Source organism: Plectropomus leopardus, chromosome 18 (genome assembly GCF_008729295.1).
Source record: "Plectropomus leopardus isolate mb chromosome 18, YSFRI_Pleo_2.0, whole genome shotgun sequence".
Classification (NCBI taxonomy): domain Eukaryota; kingdom Metazoa; phylum Chordata; class Actinopteri; order Perciformes; family Serranidae; genus Plectropomus; species Plectropomus leopardus.
Window position 1 is genome coordinate 7,536,259 of NC_056480.1, and position 18,832 is coordinate 7,555,090.

General features: G+C 39.0%; 1 protein-coding gene across 1 annotated transcript in view; it reads left to right on the plus strand.

Annotated features, from left to right (window-relative positions):
* The window catches only part of ext1b (exostosin glycosyltransferase 1b), a 152,029-nt gene that overhangs the window by 102,496 nt on the left and 30,701 nt on the right, over positions 1 to 18,832 (plus strand). Inside the window, exons 2-4 of the mRNA XM_042506855.1 lie at positions 7,651 to 7,744; positions 12,648 to 12,755; positions 17,919 to 18,038. Coding sequence (XP_042362789.1) covers positions 7,651 to 7,744; positions 12,648 to 12,755; positions 17,919 to 18,038 — 322 coding nt within the window. The remainder of the gene's footprint in view (positions 1 to 7,650; positions 7,745 to 12,647; positions 12,756 to 17,918; positions 18,039 to 18,832) is intronic.

The following is an 18,832-nucleotide window of genomic DNA, read 5'->3' on the forward strand; positions in this document are numbered from 1 at the left end:
TTGTCCTTTTTTCTTTTTTTTTTTCTCATTGCCATCTTCCCATGTTTTTGAAAGAAATCAAGCCAGCTTGCTCAGGTTCTAAAGGGTTAACTAAGTAGCCACAGCTGATAAAATCTGCTAGCAACAGCTGTCATTTCAAATGACAAAAATTAAAGTCATTAACTAGAAATGAGAGATTTCCAGTTGTCTACTTCTTTGTGTTTTATGAAATTGCCACAGATGTTTAATGGTACATCTGTCTTCATTACTATCACGAACGTCATATGTGTCATTCTTGATTGGAAAGCTTGATGAGTGTAGCAACAGTAACAAAGAAGGAAGGGTCGATTCAATAGTTTTTCATCATGGTATAAATACCAATACTGGGTAATGAATTCAGTCCCAGTACGCAGTGTGGATGGTTGATGGAGATAACATTAGCTAGATTGTGTGTTTATTAAAAAGCACAGTTTCCATCCCTGTCCTCTTTCACCCCCCTTACCCCCTTGTCTGTGTGGATGAAGCGCCGATCCCGTGTAATTAAGTCGCTGCAAGTGAAGGCACTTAATGGCAGGTTGCCACGGCAACCGTGTAGGACGTTGCCATCGGGGCTGGTGGAGAAGTGTTTCCTAACTGTTTCACAGTTGTTGGACATGCTGACAGGTGCACACTCGAAACGCTCTCTCGTATGCATTCAAAACACCGGGGCGCTCACGCAGAGGTCATCTCCCGTGCTTTATTACATCAAGCCGTGTTTTCTGTCTGGAAAATATTTTAATGCACGCCGACTTCGTTTTCTGCTGTTTTCACTCCAAACGTGGCACCACTCTGCCCTTCCAGTAGGCCTCACCTTTACAGAATGACTCTTTTCCTCGTCCTGCTTTTATTGTCTTATCTGTCTCACACACACACACACACACACATACATACACACATCTATACAATAGAGAGGAGAAATATAAAATACACACAATCACAGCCTGCAGGCTCGTAGCTCGGCTGTAGTTTCCCTCCGCCAGCTCAAGGTCACAAGGACAACACGAAGCGAGAGCTAGACAGAACAGAAACAGGAGAAGAAGAAGAAGAAAGAGACAGCGAAGGCAAGCTGTGGCCTCTGAACCCAGCATAAAGTGCAAACCAGCAGGAGGTTGGAGGGAAAGAAGACGAGTGAGGAGAGGAGCAGGGCGAAAGGCTGGTTTACACAGCAGGGGACGTCCTCGTGTCGGCCTCCTCCTGCGACCTCCTCGCCTCATTCAAATCTCTAAAGCACCAAGACTTCCTCTGAAAAGGAAAATCATCTCCTTAAGACACAATCCCAGTCATGATGAGGTTAAAATGCACAGCAGGTGAATCGTAGGAGGGTTGTACTTTGGGGACACCTATCTAAAAATTGCAGAAATTTGCAGGAGAGTCTTGGTATAAAATGAACATACATTTTTAAAAAACTGAGAAGAGAAGTTATGGAATTCTTAAAGGAGCAATTTGCCATGTTTTAAGTGAATATCCAGTCAGTGTTGATAGTAAATGAGGTCAACTGGAGCAATAATTTCCTCGATGTTTGCTGTATTGACAGAGGTTTTCTTCTTGCACATCCCTTTTTACAGTGCCAACATGTACACAGATGCGTTGCGTCCAAGCTCCTGATGCTCAACCTCAAAATCCTCCCCAAACCTGCCCAGCACATGGGGGTGCCGTCTCCAACACGGCTTTTTTTTTTAAAAAAGTAAAAATGTGTCTGAAATATGTTACATCGCTGTTAGACCATTACACCGGAAAAAAACCTTATAAAATCTAACACTATAGTGTCATTAACAACTGCCATCCCTTACTTTACAGTGCCTGGACAATGTTTATCACCAACACGGCAAAAAGCTAATACTTTGTTAGCCAAAACACAGCGTCAGGTGACTTATGCTGCGTTCACATGGAATTCGGCAGACGGTAGACGGTGGACCGGCGACACCTGCTGGACTGCATGGACAAAAAAAAAATTCAACGGAATGGCATGACGGCAAAATACAATACGCTTGATGATATGTTACTATGGTGATGTGTCAAAAAATTGATTAAATGTATTAAATAAAAAATTATTTTATGTATCCATTATTCATTGCCTGCCATATGTCCGCTTTCTCTTACAATTCCGCGTTGTTGCACCAAAATGATTAGCTTTTTGTTGTCCACATCAGCCATGTTTTCTCCTTGTGTGAGAGCTATGCAATATCCAGTTGAAAATTCTGTTTGGGAGGGCGGCAAAACGTTACATTTTTTAACTTCAAACAGCAATGCCATTTACTGTTGCCGTTGCTGGTATTCTCTGCCGACTTCGCTTTATTTTAACGTCTTGCTCTCGTTCACTAAAATGACATCCAGTTTGATGTCTGTCAGAATCCATGTGAAGGCCGCATAAAATACTCACTCAGTTTATCATTGTGATCCTGAAGAAGGTTTCCAGTGAGTTTCTAACCGGCCACAGCTACCTAAAAAAAAAAAAACGCTGAAAGTGAGCAGTGGCTCTCGGTCAATCCACAGAGGCAGAGGCAGAATAAAATGACAAAAAACTCAGCCATTCATCAAATATTTGTCCAATAGTTTTTCCATAGTCTCCAGCACACCTTTGCCTTAGTGAGGACCACAACTTTCACGTATAGTAACACACACACACACACACACACACACACACACACACACACACACACACACTCTCTCTTTCTGGTCTGTAACTGAGTCGGCCAGTACACTGTAAAAAATATCCTGATAAAATCCTCTGTCTGCAGTTGTAATAAATTATGCCATTTTCAGTGGCGAGCATGCAGCTAGTTTGCAATACCAGACAAAAAAAAGGAAGGTTTCTTTCTGGATGCAAGCCAAAATAACTTGTAGTTTTTCTGTGTACCACTGAAGTCACCGGTTCACGGAAGTACAGCAGTTTTAGTAGCAGCCCGCAGAGACACAAAGGACACTCTAAAAACATGTTGTAATATGTCACACTTTACTCCGAACATAAATAGATCGAGTTCATGTTGAAAAAATGGTGAAGTTCTCTTTCAACATTTGCAGAAAACATTTGTATTTTACTGAATGTGCAGAAGATCTGACACCCACAAAGTTCTGTGGTTAGAGAAAATGTCTTACAGGGCTGTTGCACGTTAAATCCACACATTGATATTCACTGCCATCAGATGCTTGCCTTTTGTGGATTTGTACACACACACACATGCGCACACACACAGACACACACTTGCCCAAACAGACACTGTCCAGGCAGACAGCTGGTGTGGAAATATGGGCTAAGATAGCTTCTTCGTCTCCATCGACAGGTGACGGAACGTCAATGTGAGGGTGTGCAGCTGTCGCTTGTTCACGCCGCGTGTGTGTCTGTGGCTCGCAGTGTGCTCGCCGGTGTGTGTCCGACTGTGTGTGTGTGCGATAACTGTGTTATGTGCTGCACAGAACGTTATGCATGTAGGTGTGAATGAGGGTGGGATTTTATCACAGGCTGTCATGTCCCCCGCACTTCATTAGAGCTCGGCTGAAGAAGAGACAAGGCAGCATCTTGCCGGCAACATCAGCAATCACCATTAAGAGCGTGTGTGTGTGTGTGCGTGTGTGTTTGTGCATGCATGTGTGTGAGTGAACATAGTGCTTGGCTTCCAGCTCTGCCCTGTCAGCTCAGTCCATATTCACAGGCACAACACAGAAGGCAGCATCAGCAATCACTGTCACACTTCTGTACAAGCTACAGTACATCCACAGCATCGTCAATACAGCAGAATGTGTGTGCATTACAGTGTGTTTGTGTGTGTGTGTGTTTGTGTGTGTGTGTCCTGTAACCTTCACCCTGTATAGATTACAGCTAAATGAGAAATGATTTCCTGCCTCACCAGTCTCTTAACCCCCAACCTGGACAACCCTTAGGGCTCATTATTTACATTTTCCACATGGTGTCCAATTTTAGTGTCATACTTTTTTATCTTAAAAATTGGATTTAAGAAATAAATATACAAAAAAATGCATGGAAATTTATTCTAGAAAACCGAATTGACAGCACAGACGCTGTAGTTTAAGGCCCTGTCTACATGTTTACAACTATTTTTGAAAACGGATATCTCTCCTTTCCACAGACAACCTCCCCTTTACAAAATATGTTCGTCCACAACAGGCTAACATTATATTTTTCAAAGCACCTACTGAGGATTTCATTGCAGATGATTCCCGTTTAATGTAAAGGTATGAGTGATGCTCTGGACATGCAAAAGTTTTCTTCCACCACTCAGCAACAACAATCCCACTGTGAAAAGTGTCCCAACATCTGCTTTGCTGGTTTGATTGGGCCTGATCCAAAACAGTCATTAGTGTCAGACTTAAAAACACCACACACACACGGAGTGAAAACACTGGGTGCAGCAAATGGCCCTGTTTGCCACAGAAAAGGAGTGAAACCAAGTCGGCATTAGAATGAGCAAAATGTTTACAAAAAGTCTTCGAATGTTGCTGTTCAGGCTCATGCTAATTACACAAAGCAACAATATGCATGTGCAAATTAAGGAGATGACGTCATCATTTCTCAAACGCTCTGTCTAACATGTCCACACAGATACACAGTAACTGATGTTTTGAGAGATCTATAAGGCATTTAAGTGTCTCCACTTTAGTGACCTGAATCTCCGTTTGCATGAAAAGAGGCCCAAAACGTTGAAGATATGTGTTTTCCAAAAATATCTTGTACATGTAGACAGTGCCTAAATTTTTAGTGTTTTTGTATTTTTTAGAGGGACTCTGGTGTATAATTATCATCTAATTTATGCTTTCTCCCAGTTTTTCTGCCTTTTTCCTAGAGTTTTTTCTGAGCTCATTGTTGCAAGAAGATCTAGTTTACACTAAACTGTTGTGATCACTGTCTTCTTGAAGCAGAAAACAACTTTTGGGCGCATGATGACATAAAAAATATGTATGAAAAACAGCAAAAACAGATCTGCTCCTTTTTTTTAAAGGGTATTTATTAGAGAAAATGTTTAAAAAAGTAGGAAATAACAACACAACAACGCTGTGACGTTTGGTTCTGCTCTGTTGGCTGGCATGTTAGCTTTTGGGTGGCATTTATTTGCTTTGTGTGTCTGCATGAGAGAGATAGAGCGAAATAATCCACACAGGGAGACATTGCTGTGTCCACATTTGGAGAAATTAAGACTGAGAGCAGGAAAGCGAGAAGGAATAAAGACTGAAAAAAGGCCCGGAGAACCAAAATAAATTGGGAGCATTCAGTGACTTGTTAAATGTTTATACAGCGGAGGAGAAAGTAAATACGATATTAAAGTCGTACATGTCAAAACACAGAAAAGCAGCGTGCATTCGAACAGGATGATGCACAGATACACACTGTCTCTGTGTGATTCTCTGTTTCACACGAACACACAACACACACACACACACACACACACACACACACACACACAGAGCCAGCTGTGTGGTGGAAGCAGGTGTCACTCTCAGCTCATTACCCCTGGCAGGGTTGATCACCCTGTTTGGAGAGCAATAAGACACACCTCACTGGAGAGATAGAGGGATGAGGGGCCAGGAGGAGGAGAAAGAGGAGCTGGGAGGGGGGAGGGGGGGGGGGGGGCAGGGAGGGAGCAGTCGGCCTCCTGCTTTAGGAGATAGAGGGATTCAGAAAGGTAGCGAGCAAAGAAGAGCGGGTGTGCAAAGGAGCGTATGGTGTTTGAGATAGGAGGAGGGGGGAGAAGAGAGAAGGAGGGAGAGGCGTGGGGAGAGAGTTTATGGACGAAGAGGCTGTTTAGTGAAAAAGAAACACACAAAAGTGAACATTTATGACATTAATGACAACTTGGACCACATTTTGTTAGTTTTGGCCATCGTTTCTATCATTAATAATATAACTGCGAGCACAAAGTTAATTGCCGAGATTTGGGAATGTGGCCACATAATTAAAAAAAGAAGTCAGACGTTGTGGGAAAACACACAATGAGACAGATTGTAAACAATCCACAGCGTAGCCAACTATATTAAGAGAACAAAAGTGAAGGGAAAAATGATTCCACGAACGTCAATTTACAGGCCATATTTCTGGTTTGAATATGACCCATGATACTTGAGCTGCAGTGATAAGCATTTTGGGTGTACTTTAAGGGGAGCTATTATGCTCATTTTCAGGTTCATAGTTGTATTTTTGGTGTCTACTAGACATATTTACACGCTTAAATGTTCAAAAAACCCATTAGTTTCCTCACACTGTCTGTGCAGAAACGCATGGACTCACCTTCTGTCTGGAAATCATTTTAGCGCTCGTCTCTTTAAGACTCCCTCCCAAAAGAGCCCAGTCTGCTCTGATTGGTTAGCATTTCCAGGTCTTCTGTATTTCTGCATCTCTGTAATGTCATTGCAGCCAGGAAATAAATCTGCTGCAGAGTAGAGGCTCTTTGTCCTGCGAAAAATCGCCATCAAAAGCACCCAAGCTTCCGTTCATTCGTATGAAAGTTGCTCAGTAGTGCACGAAGCAAAAATGGTTCAACTGCCGTGTATAAAATGATCCAGTTGATCGGTGCTGGTCCCGCACTGTATGGCCCATAGAGTAGGCACACCAGAGACTTCCCTTTAAGCGGACTACTCATCGTTTGTCGCTCTGCTAATTTGAACGGAGACGAAATGAATCAATTGTGCGACTTTCCAAATGTTATCAGACCAAATGGGTCTAATTTAGATAGTAAAACAAGTCACATTGTGACAGTTATGACGTTCTAAAAATGCGTCCTCTGATCACCAGACATCTCTTTTGCCATATTAGTCACTGGGAAAAATTATTTTTGTGCTGCCGGGCATTATGTGACAGATGTAATCACCCAGTTTGACCACTGTGAAAATTGGCTTCAAAGCCTGGCTCATTTCCTTGGGGCTGGAAAGAAAGAGAAATCTATCATGAGCTGACTTTATCTTGTCTCAAAAGTAGAAAAAACATTGAAATTTAGAACATTGAGTGTTTAAAGCTGAGTCTGAAGCCTGAGGTTTTTGTTCACAGGAACTACTTTTACATTCGTTAACCTCGTTATTTGAATCTTTAGCCACGTTTGATATAAACATCCAACACTATACATCGTTTATATATATGACAGAAAATAACGGTAAGCATAATAGATCCCCTTTAATTTCGTTTTCTACCTCCAAATAAAGTGATCTTGATAATCTAACTAAACTGTTGGCTTGTTTTGAACTGTCTGATTATCTGACAGGTCGTGTTTCTCGCCTCATCAGCTTCATAGTGCAAGTTGTGCTTGTAATAAACTGAGCTTTTCCTTTGAATTATGACACAGACAGTGGACTTAAACAGCAACTAAAGCTACTACCAAATGAACGGGTGTTTTGACATGCTGTGTGTGTGTTCCTGATTTGCCTATTTTGTTTCATAAAGAATAAAAATGGTCCTGTTAATGTGCATACTTTGACAATGGCTGTATATCGTTCACATATTGTTTTTAGCATTAAAACTTCTTCAGCTATGATATACTATCTAATTATGTATCTCATTACAACAAGTAACAGTGATGCATGTAATGTATGTAGTCCTCTATTACACACATTTTTCTGAGTATGTTGTCGTTTTGAACTCATCGTGTGTGTGTGTGTGTGTGTGTGTGTGTGTGTGTTGTGTCTCTGCAGGTACGACTACAAGGAGATGCTCCACAACTCCACCTTCTGTTTGGTGCCCCGTGGCAGACGACTGGGCTCCTTTCGCTTCCTCGAGGCTCTGCAGGTAAACAAGAAACACACATCGCATTATGAGAAAGCACTGTGCAATCTGTAAATTTGTGCCCACCAGCACTTTTACCATGAAGAAAAAGATTCCCTTCCCACCCTGAAACCTCCCACTTGGCATTTGTTTTAATGGTGCTACCTCCAGCATTAAAGGATCACTAAATCATTACCCTTAATTCTCAGACTAATAATGTAATTAATAAAAACAAACAAGACCTTCACTGAGAAGATTAGCGGCACCTACATGCCTCTTAACTGTATTTCATGATGTTACACTGGGTTGATGATAAACTGTTGCCTGATAACTGTAGACAGATGATGTAAAAGCTGCTAGAAAAATAGATTTAATTATATTTTCAATTTAACAATAATTTTAATCAACTGTCAGATGAACAAGTGTAATTGCCTAATTTCCTCCACTCCCTCCCATCCTACATGGGCTTTCTTGCTCTTTACTACAGTAGATGCTGTCAGTGTCAAATAATGACTTCTTAAGGAATAGTTACAGTGATGGTGAACCAGAGCGGGGAAATATATCAATAATGTATTAAAACTTTGATATGAGATTAGATATCATCATAGTTTTGGATAATGTAATGTCATTAGTGTTGGCTGTGCCTGGTTTAAAGGCTGCATTATAGTAAAGATATATATATATATATATAAATTTTTTTTAATCAAAATTGAGGTCAGAAATATTGTGATTTTTCATTTTTCTCCACACTGGCCGTCTCAGTTTGCAGCTATGCTGTAAAAGTTGATTTTTTTTTTTAAAAAAATTAATTCAAGGAAACTGAGTGCATTGACACATAAGTAATATAATTATTAATCTTAATTTATGTGCACTTTATATCTTTATATCTATATTAATAGTTATGTATTATTTTAAATAAGATCAACTTGTCAGATTTTACAGTGCACAAAGAGGGTAAAATTGTAGGTTTTTCCTCATCTTTACTGGTCTCTCTTTCATGCACTCAAGTTACAAATTAAACAATTGTCGCAGTGATGTAGAGATGGAATCATGAGGTTTTTGTGACTTCAAGTATAATAGCTTGTCAAGGTTAAGTGTAGAACAAGTTAAAATTGCTGCCATTATGTGCCGTAACACCTCACCAGACTGTATGACCATAATAACCTGTGAAGTAAACTCTAATACAGGATCTGCATTTACCTCCACTCCACTCAGACCTCTTGAAATCTACACACTTCACATTTCTTTTTCTTTTTTTTCTCGGCTGTTCATCCATTTCTATAACTGCACTCTACTCTCCCGCATTACTACTGCACTGTCCTTTACCTCTCCTTACCGTCCACAGAGTGCACCCACATAAGTGCGCTTATCTCACTATCAGCTGCCACACACACACACACACACATACCAGCACACTTCACTCTGGAGGGATATATGCCCTCTCCTCTCTCCTCTCTCCTTTCTCCATTTGTCTGACTCACTCCATCCATCGACGCGCACCGTCTACAGGAAGACGGAGGGAGAGTATTTACAGGCTTTGGTCTTTGCATGAGAAAGCAATTGCTAACAGAGGTCAACTTTGTGTGTGTGTGTGTGTGTGTGTGTGTGTGTGTGTGTGTGTGTGTGTGTGTGTGTGTGTGTGTGTGTGTGTGTGTGTGTGTGTGTGTGTGTGTGTGTGTGTGTGTGTGTGTGTGTGTGTGTGAGTGTGCATGGGTGCGTGTGCATGCATGCCTGGAGGTTGTTTGTGTATATATCTGTATGCATGGGGTTGTGTGTGTGTGTGTGTGTGTGTGTGTGTGTGGTGGAGACAGCAGCAGAGCCCGAGGGCCAGATCTGGTTTAGCTGACACCTTTATGACCTGGGAGTGACAGGGCCGTCATTACATCAAACTCCCACCACACACACACACACACACACACACACACACACACACACACACACACACACACACACACACACACACACACACACCAGCTGTTCCCTCCACCTCTCCTCTCATCCCTCCATCTCTCTGCCACTCCTTTGCCAAAAGGTCACATTCAGCTTCACTACCTCCCCTCTTTTCATTTTTTTAAACATCTATTTATCCACTTTCTTCTGCCTTTTGATCTTCTTAAATTCCCATTTCTCCTCTCTTCAGCATTCCTCCTGCTCGCCTCCTTTGAGTAATTAACTCAGCGACTGAAGTTACTGTTTTAGCATTGATGTGTCAACAGGTGCAGCTGTAAAAGAAATAGCCACACACTCAACGAGAGTGCTCTCTTAAGTTGAAGTCAGACTAACTCAAGTAAACATACTGCAGTTGTTTTCTTTGATTTCCAGCTCCAAAACTAACTAAGCAGTTTTTAAAAATCAAACAAACACAAAGATAATTAAAATCAGAACTATTAAGCACTGCATTAAGAAATTCTTTTTGTGCATGTGGAGTTACAGCAGAGTGGATAAAATGTTTTCTGGTTTATGTACAGTAGATCCAGGATGTTGGACTCTCTGTGATCTGCTCTCCAGCAAATTGCTGCTGGTTTTTTCTTCATATCCATATCACTCATCTTTATATTGAATTCCTCGCTATCTGTAGCCATATGCTGCCTGCCTGCCTCCTTATCTAGATTGTATGTTCAAGCTTATTTCTGTTTATCTGATTGCTAAGCTGCGTCGTGTTAAGCTCGTGTCTGATCTCAAATTTTGTAACAATGATCCAAGCAGTTCGATTATTGTTCTTTATGCCTTGTTTGGATACATTTGAGCTCATATTTGTGCACTATAGCTGCATTTTTAAAAAATTTTTTACACATTTTGTTCAGCAAGATAATCTTCACAGGTGAACACAAATTTTCTGATTTTTTAGGCACATATGCAATTGTCAGAAGTGAAAAGTTAATGTAAGACTATAATGTTAGATTTTGTATTTTCAAAGATAGCCCTGTGTGAGAGGCAGCCAGTCACAGCAGGTCCTGCTCATTTTTGGGCTTTTTCTCTCTTTCAATTTTGCTATCATAACTGATATTCAGACATCTGTAACAATGAAATTAAATTATCTCGTTGTGGGACTAATTAAGAATTATCTTATCTTATCTTTATCTTATCTTATCTTATCTTATCTTATCTTATCTTATCTTATCTTATCTTATCTTATCTTATCTTAGTTTATCTTAGTTTATCTTAAACAAATTACGCCACATTCCCATGACTTGGCATGGCCACCACAACGAAGGCGTAAAGCCATGTTTTCGGCATGATGACATTCTGCAGTCTCATTTGTTCGCAACCACCTTTTATAAGACACGTAAAAGCTTCAAAATTCATGAGTGGGATATTTACTGATGTATTTCATGTTGTGGAACAAAATGTGAAAGTCTCTTAGCCCTTTGAAACCTGGATCGACATCACTTTTCTTGTGCTGCTTTCAGATGCTTTTCACAAAGTGTTTAAACCTTTTAACCCTGATCAAATTGGTGCGAGCTCCTTCACAAACATGGGAAAAAAGGCAATGAGTCACTGGGTAAGAAATGTTCCAGGAATTAAAAGAAATTAGTAGATTTAGAAAATGATTTTTTTTTTTTAAAGCTAGGGAAAAATATTTTAAAAAGCTAGTAGGAAACAATATTCCTAATTATCATAGTTACATATTCAAAATTATTATAAATTTTTTTCATTTTTCTTTTTTCTTTCTTGTAGTTTTTTTATTAAAGTAATTTTCAGGTAATTTTCTTACACTTTTAACTGATTTCTTTTCAATTTTTGTGTCAATTCTCCTTTCTTTGCTCATTGCCTGCTTCTCATGTTTTTTAAAGAAATCAAGCCGATTCCCTCAGGTTTCAAAGGGTTAAACTTGTGTTAACCACAGACATAATTTCAGGCATCCAAACCAAAACCCATTAAAAAATAAAAATAAAAAAAATCATTAATTTTGAGATGAGGGAACTGGAAGAGCAAAAATGCCAACTCATTAGCATCTTTCTCTGTCTGTCTGGCTCTCTCTTACTAATATAGCTAATTTACAATACTTTATTTTAGATTTTATCTGTTAGGTTGTATACCATATTTTAACTTGTACTTTCTATGTTTATACCCATATTTCCTTCTTATTGTGAGTTCTTTTTTCACACATATTTAATTTGAATTGTTGGAGGAGACTTAAGAATCTTGCTGCAGACGGCCGCTTCTCCTTAATTGTTTTATGATAAATAATGAACTTGAATTCAGCATAGCCCCCCCCAACATTAGTGGCAAAATACAAGGCTAGAAGGAGAATGAATATCAGACTTGTTTATCAGCTTTATAAGGTTGTTTACAGCTTGTTCCGCTGCACCCAAGGTTCAGTTAATACAGCTAAGTGCATACTGCAGTTTTGCCATTTCCATTAATAGTTTGAATTTTCTGTCATTTGGAAAAATTTCATTTCAAAAAACTAGTGTTTTTCATATGATTAGGACTAATAATCACGATTAAATCTATAGTATGACAGCTTTTAGGCAGCTGCTTTGGCCTTTCTGTTGTTAAACTTCAGCCCTTTGATGGGATTTTGACTCTGAAACAGCATCTAGTCTGCAGCTGATGAAGTTGGCATCAATAAAGACAATGATGGAGCCTTATGCTGCGTGTATCATTGTTGTGACTTCCCTGCTTGGCTGCTACAAGCCTCAGTAATGATTTTATGTATGATGGATTAACATCACACCAGAGAAACCTGAAAAATCTAAGAAAATCCAATTTTCCATATGGGGAATTTAGGCACGGACACAAGGGGTCACAGACAAACACAAACTGATCAATTATAATACAGTGCAGGTTTTATATGAAAAGAGCCGCATTTTGCAGCTTTAATAATGCGGATCAGTATGTAGCAAAGTGTTCATGGTTAAGCTGTGATTGTGTTCAGGATCATGTCCAAGCTTCCCTCTCTGTCTGTGTGTGTGTGTCTCAGGCTGCATGTGTGCCGGTGATGCTGAGTAACGGTTGGGAGCTGCCTTTCTCCGAGATCATCGACTGGAACACAGCCGCAGTGATCGGCGACGAGAGGCTCCTGCTGCAGGTAACGGCCCGGAGACGACACTCACACAGAACCACATGTATCACCTGAAAACTACACCAGACAGAGACACAGCAGCAGTCCCACACACCAAAAACAAAACCTCTTTCCCACTGTCCATATCACACACTCTTCACTTATATTTCCCCAAATCCTGTTTTGTTTTCTGTTGGTCGACGACTGAACCAAACGCAAATATCATATCAAGTCCTGCACTGCTTGAAAATGCCGCTCAAAGCCTCACATTGTTATATGAGACGGCAAATAAATAGAATGGGCAAATGGATTTGGCTGGAATTGCTTGAACTTCATGGGGGGAAAAGTAATTATATGCCCATTAAGTCTTAATTTGAATGAAGTGTGTAATAATATTGTTTGACATTGAGTTTTATAACTCTGTGCAGCACCAGTGTGCCTGAGCCATCCTGGATCTGTCAGTGGAGTTATGTATTTTACAACAATGTGATGGGCTGAGAGCAACTAGTACATATAGTAACCCTTTAAGGATTGACATCAGTTTTGTTGTGCTGTGTTCAGACACCTTGTATGGAAAATTGCAAATGTAAGAATAGAAAAAAACCCCTCAAAGGTGACACGAAAATGACTTGAAAACTGGTTGTGTGTGGATTATTAGATATGTTCCCCTCAAAAAAGGAAATGTCTAGAAAGCTGTTATTATTGTACATTGTCTTAATGTTATTTTCTTGTCTCTTTTTGTTGTTGTTTTTTACTTTACTCTTTTTTCTTATTTTCATGTAATTTCCGACTAATTTTGGGGCCATTTCTTGTTAAGTTGCTCATTGCCCTCTTCCCATGTTTTTGAAAGAAATCAAGCCACTTCGCTCAGATTTCAAAGGGTTAATGTTTTTCATTAATTTTTTTATGCTTGTACTGTACATTAGAATGGGAGATGCATGACCCTCCCTTCACCATAAATAACCATAATTCACAGTTTCTGCCTATTATAAATGGTGTGATTTTGGAGATTTGCAAAGAAAATAGCCTTTAAAACTCAATTGTAGGTTTGGGGGTTCTGAGTGTAATTTTAAAAAAGAAATACAAAATACAACCATTTAAATGTTGTTTAGAAATGATCTAAAGGGCCTCTCCCATTTTGCACCCCCTCCTCCCCTCTGATAAATAACAAACAGTCCCATAAACCAGGAGAACTATTTGAAAAATACTGCTCATACAGTATATTTACTTTTTCAGTAAAAATGTTCTGGGTTGCAGGATATGGCAGTATTTACTAAAGAGTGGATAAAAAGTGTTTATTTGCCATTATCCCCCCTTTACTATGACAAATGAACTCACACACGGATTAAACTACACAGCTCTTGAATAAAGTACAAAAGCATTGAGCAAAAGCTGCTGCAGCATTTTAGCTTTTCCTCCTTAATACTGTTTGATGACTGATAGTTGCTGTTACTCTTATTTCTTATTTACTTTTTCAAATGCTTTGTATTTTGTTCCCTGTTCCCTTAAAAGTCAAGTGTGTAGGATTTAGGGGGATATATTGGCAGAAATTGAAGAATATACAATAAGTATCTTTGATTTGTATTCACCTGAAAATAAGAATTATTGTGTTTTTGTTACCTCAGACTGAGCCGTTTACATCTACATAAAAAGTGACTCCTCGTCTATGGAGATCACCAACTGCACCACAGCATGATGGTGCAAATACTGGCATAAGTGTTTTCATGTTTTCCCGTTTTTGCATCAGCAACCATAGTGAGTAGCCCCTCCGCTACAAGCAAAACAAAAACTTGACAGTATTTAATAATGATAAATTAATTAATTAAATTGCATAATAATAAAATTTAGGGTAAATAAAGAAACATAATGAAAAATTTAAAAAAAAAAAACTTTGTCTGCTAAAAGGATGGAAATAAAATGTCTAATAGTTCTTGCCAATTTAAAATTGATATTTTGTAAGTTTTCAATTGTTTTCAAGTTTCTGTAAAATATAAAAAGGCTGCCGTTTTTTAGCTAATTGTATGGATAAGCTATAATATTTTGCTAATATTGTGATCAAGTTAATTACCAACTTTTTATCAGCTGAGAAATTCTTTTTTTAAGTGAGCAATATATCTAATTTGTAACTGTGACATTTTTCTTACAACGTTTTGAAAAGTACTTTTGTGAAAAATAAAATAAAATAAAATAGCTGCAATCACGTGACGAGTATGACGCGTGAAATTCAAAATAGTGGGCGGGGCGGGGAGCAGTTCAGGAAGCTGCAGGCAGCAGGTAACGTCGTCGTCAGAAAATTGTAACTAATGTTGGATGTAATCCATTAAAAAAGAAGAAAAGTGACTTTTCCCACAACTTGAGCGGTTTGCTCGATGTGGACGTGAGCGTCGTTACAGATGACTTTGTCCTCCTAACGTTACTAATGTTACCGGGCGAGACGATGAAACAACAACAGGCTAACATTAGTGCACCGTATGCGGCCACAGGTCCACCACTGAAACTACTGTCATCTTATTGTTTGCCGAGTGAGTACACAGTAATACTTGAGTGTAATTGTCTCCAGTACTTAAACTTTGTAACGTTACACAGCTTGTACATGGACGCGTCGCTGTCATGCTAACGTTACATTAGCTAACATTAGCTACTGTCTTCTAGCTAACGTTACCCGGGCAACCGTTACCAGAGGCCTCCCACCTAAACCTGCCCCAAACCCTGAGTGTTTCATGTTTTGATCCCGAAAGCACTTATCATTTTATGGGTTATTACGAACACAAGTACCTGATAATCACTTACATTCATTTGAAGCACTTACATAATTCTGTATTAACGTATTCACATCACATCTTTTATTTACATTTTCCATATTCATTTTTTTTTTATATTTTTTTAAAACCCCCCCCCCCCTTTTTATGCAATATTCATATTCAATATTTTATATTTTTTACTATATTTAGGCTGTATTATTTAAATTGTCATTTTAACAATACAACTTTGATCAATGCACCTAAACAATGGTGAGCCAGAGGAGCTACATAACCCATCCTTCCCTGCCCCTGCTGAACATGTGGATCAAAATCTTTTTATTTGAATTTATTTCATTTTATTTTATTATTATTATTTTAAGTGCTTGAAGTGTTGAAGTATTTTTTGCTTACATATAGGGTTGCAGTGGTATACAGGTTTCAAGGTATACCACGGTTTGAAAAATGACAGTAATCATCTCATGTACATCTGCTTATCTACAGTATTGAGAATGAAACTGGATGAAAATGTAACCTTTATTTGGTTTATTTTTTTATTTTTCTATGCGTACTTACATTTTTTAAAAAAAATTCAGTGATCAACCAAGACATTTTCCTTTACTCCTTTACTTCACTGTAATAGACAACAATTAAAGTTTCCTCATGTATACTATGAAACCATGATATTTTCTGAGATGGTTACTGTACAGTGACACTCCTCACCTAACACTTTGATACAAGATCATTTAAAATGTGACTCATGGCAGGGCACCTGGTGGCTCAGTGGATAGAACAGGCACCCCATGTGTAGAGGCCCCAGGTTCAACTCCAGCTCCAGCCCTTTGCTGCATGTCATTTTCTCTCTCCCCATTTCACACTTGTGCTGTCCTATCAATTAAAGGCAAAAACACCCTAAAAAATATCTGGAGAAAAAAAAAATCCAGGTCATGGCAAAATATATGAAGTTTTCACAGCACTTTGTAATTGCATCCTACTCAAAGCATGTTTATCACAATGCTTATATATATATATATATATTATTTTTCTTCATTCAGTGCTTTTTTTAGGTTTGTATTCTATTCTAATTTACATATTTAAAATATATTTTTATACTTTCTCAGTATGTGTTGTGGAGGAGGCTACAACTACATTTGATTATGCAGTCCTGAACTGTATAATGACAATAATAAGTCCTCGAATCCTTGATCAGCGTACTTGCCAACCTCCACATATCATAGCCCAAATTATGCTGATTAATTACCACTAGTCTACTTAAAAATGTGAAAACCTAAAATAACATCCTTTAAGTTAATTTTTGTGACAGAACAACATGTCTTTTGTTGTATGGTGTTCATGCCAGCAAGACCTGATAAAACGGTCTCTGTCATGAGTTGGAAGTACTATAGTGAAAGTTTTTCCTTTATGCTGGTGACAGGCTTTGAGGAACGGTTTCAATTCAATTTCAATTCAATTTGCTTTATTGGCATGAATGTTTGTAAAACAACATTGCAAAGCCTCAGATACAATTAAATGATGATATAAATGAATACAAGGAAAAAAATCAATAATGATATTCAAATCAGCAGCAATACAAATAGATGCATAATTAAAAAGCAGGAACATTTCATTTTGCGTGTGTGTGTGTGGTTTGTCTACTGTATATAGAGCAATCAGCAGCAATGTGTACAGAAATCAAATTCTATTCGATCGTCACACAATCTTAAGTTTTTTATTTCACGCTTGCTTCTGCAGTGTAAATGTAAGTTTACCCATGCCAGCGAAGCCCCATTGAACTGAAATGTATGGATTTTAATCAAACCACGTCGTATGAAAAGGAAGTGTTCAAGGCATCAGCGTTTCTAGTAAAATAAATGTTTTGCTACACTTTATTCTGATTGAATGCAGCCAAGGTTAGCTGGACCCTATGGTCAGATGTATTTTTGTCTTTTGACAATCGTAGAAAAAAGAGGCAGGAACAGGCATGCCTTGAATGGAAACACTCCTTTGCCTCACACTGTTAGGCCTATTTGTTAAAAGGACTTGTTATCATCTGTGTAAACTAAAGTAACTTTAGTAACTCTGCTGTAAGCAAAATGGTCACCGTTTAAAGACCTGAAAGTCTTGCAACCGACTTGCATTTTATTTATTAGAACTTGTGACTCAACTTGAATTTGCCCCAAAGGACTCCAGACCTTTCTTGAGAAGTGCTTTTACAACACTTAAGACTTAGACTTGACCTAAATTACTAAAAAATAGTCTTGGTTGCTACTCTAGAAACCTGCAATATCTGCTACAGCCTGCAGTTCACAAGGCCTCCAAACCTTAATGTGCTTTATCTGTTGATGGGATTTTTCTGAGTGCAGCTCTGGGAACAATTCTAATCTTCCTGCCACCACAGTTTAGGTCCCACATCAGCACTGAATGATGACTGACTGCTGTTTGTCGTCTGCAGATCCCGACCACGGTGCGCTCCATCCACCAGGATAAGATCCTGTCCCTCAGACAGCAGACTCAGTTCCTCTGGGAGGCCTACTTCTCGTCTGTGGAGAAGATAGTGCTGACCACACTGGAGGTGAGGATTCAAGACACACATGCACACAGCCGCCCGCCTTTCTGGCCTCTTCGCCTTCATCTCTCCTCCTCCTCCATCATCAATCTTTCTCTCAGAGGGCTCCGGTGTCATAGCAGACTCTCTGCAATCCTCGCTTTATTCTCCGGCCTCTCTTTGGTACAAGGCTAAAAGCAAAAGAGAGGGCTGGACAGAGAGTTAAAGGACATTTCAGTACATGTTCACAGAGAATTTGTCATAACCTGCTTTCTGTTTTACTCAAATCGAATGAAACACGGTATTGCATTTAAGTTTTGACTCAGTTTTCCTTTGGTGCTGGAAACTCCACATTTTACAAAATATTAGAACAATTATTTTGCTTGCTGAAAGATGCAAAAACCATCATTGATTGTCGTAGTAGTTGTTACAGTAGTGGTCCCTCTGCTGTTAGTATTAGGAGGTAATAGATGTAGTGGTGGTTATAGAAATAATAAACAGTATTTTTCTGTTTCTTACAGCTTTCATGAAGCAGTCAGCTCTAAAGTCTCATTCCCACTGCGCAAAAAATCTGTTAACACCCACTAACATCTGGCTTCTTAATGCAATGAGAATGCGTACGACTGGTATTCACACCCGGGTCAAATGACTCTGCAGCACACACAGGTTTTTATCACCTCCAGCTCGGCATTAATGGGAGCACAACACCCTGTTGAACATGATAATTTCAGCTCTTTAACTGGCAGGATGCAATGACGTGTTGTTACTAATTACCGTAAGAGAGACTTAATATGTGAGAGATGTTTAAAGAGAAGAAACCA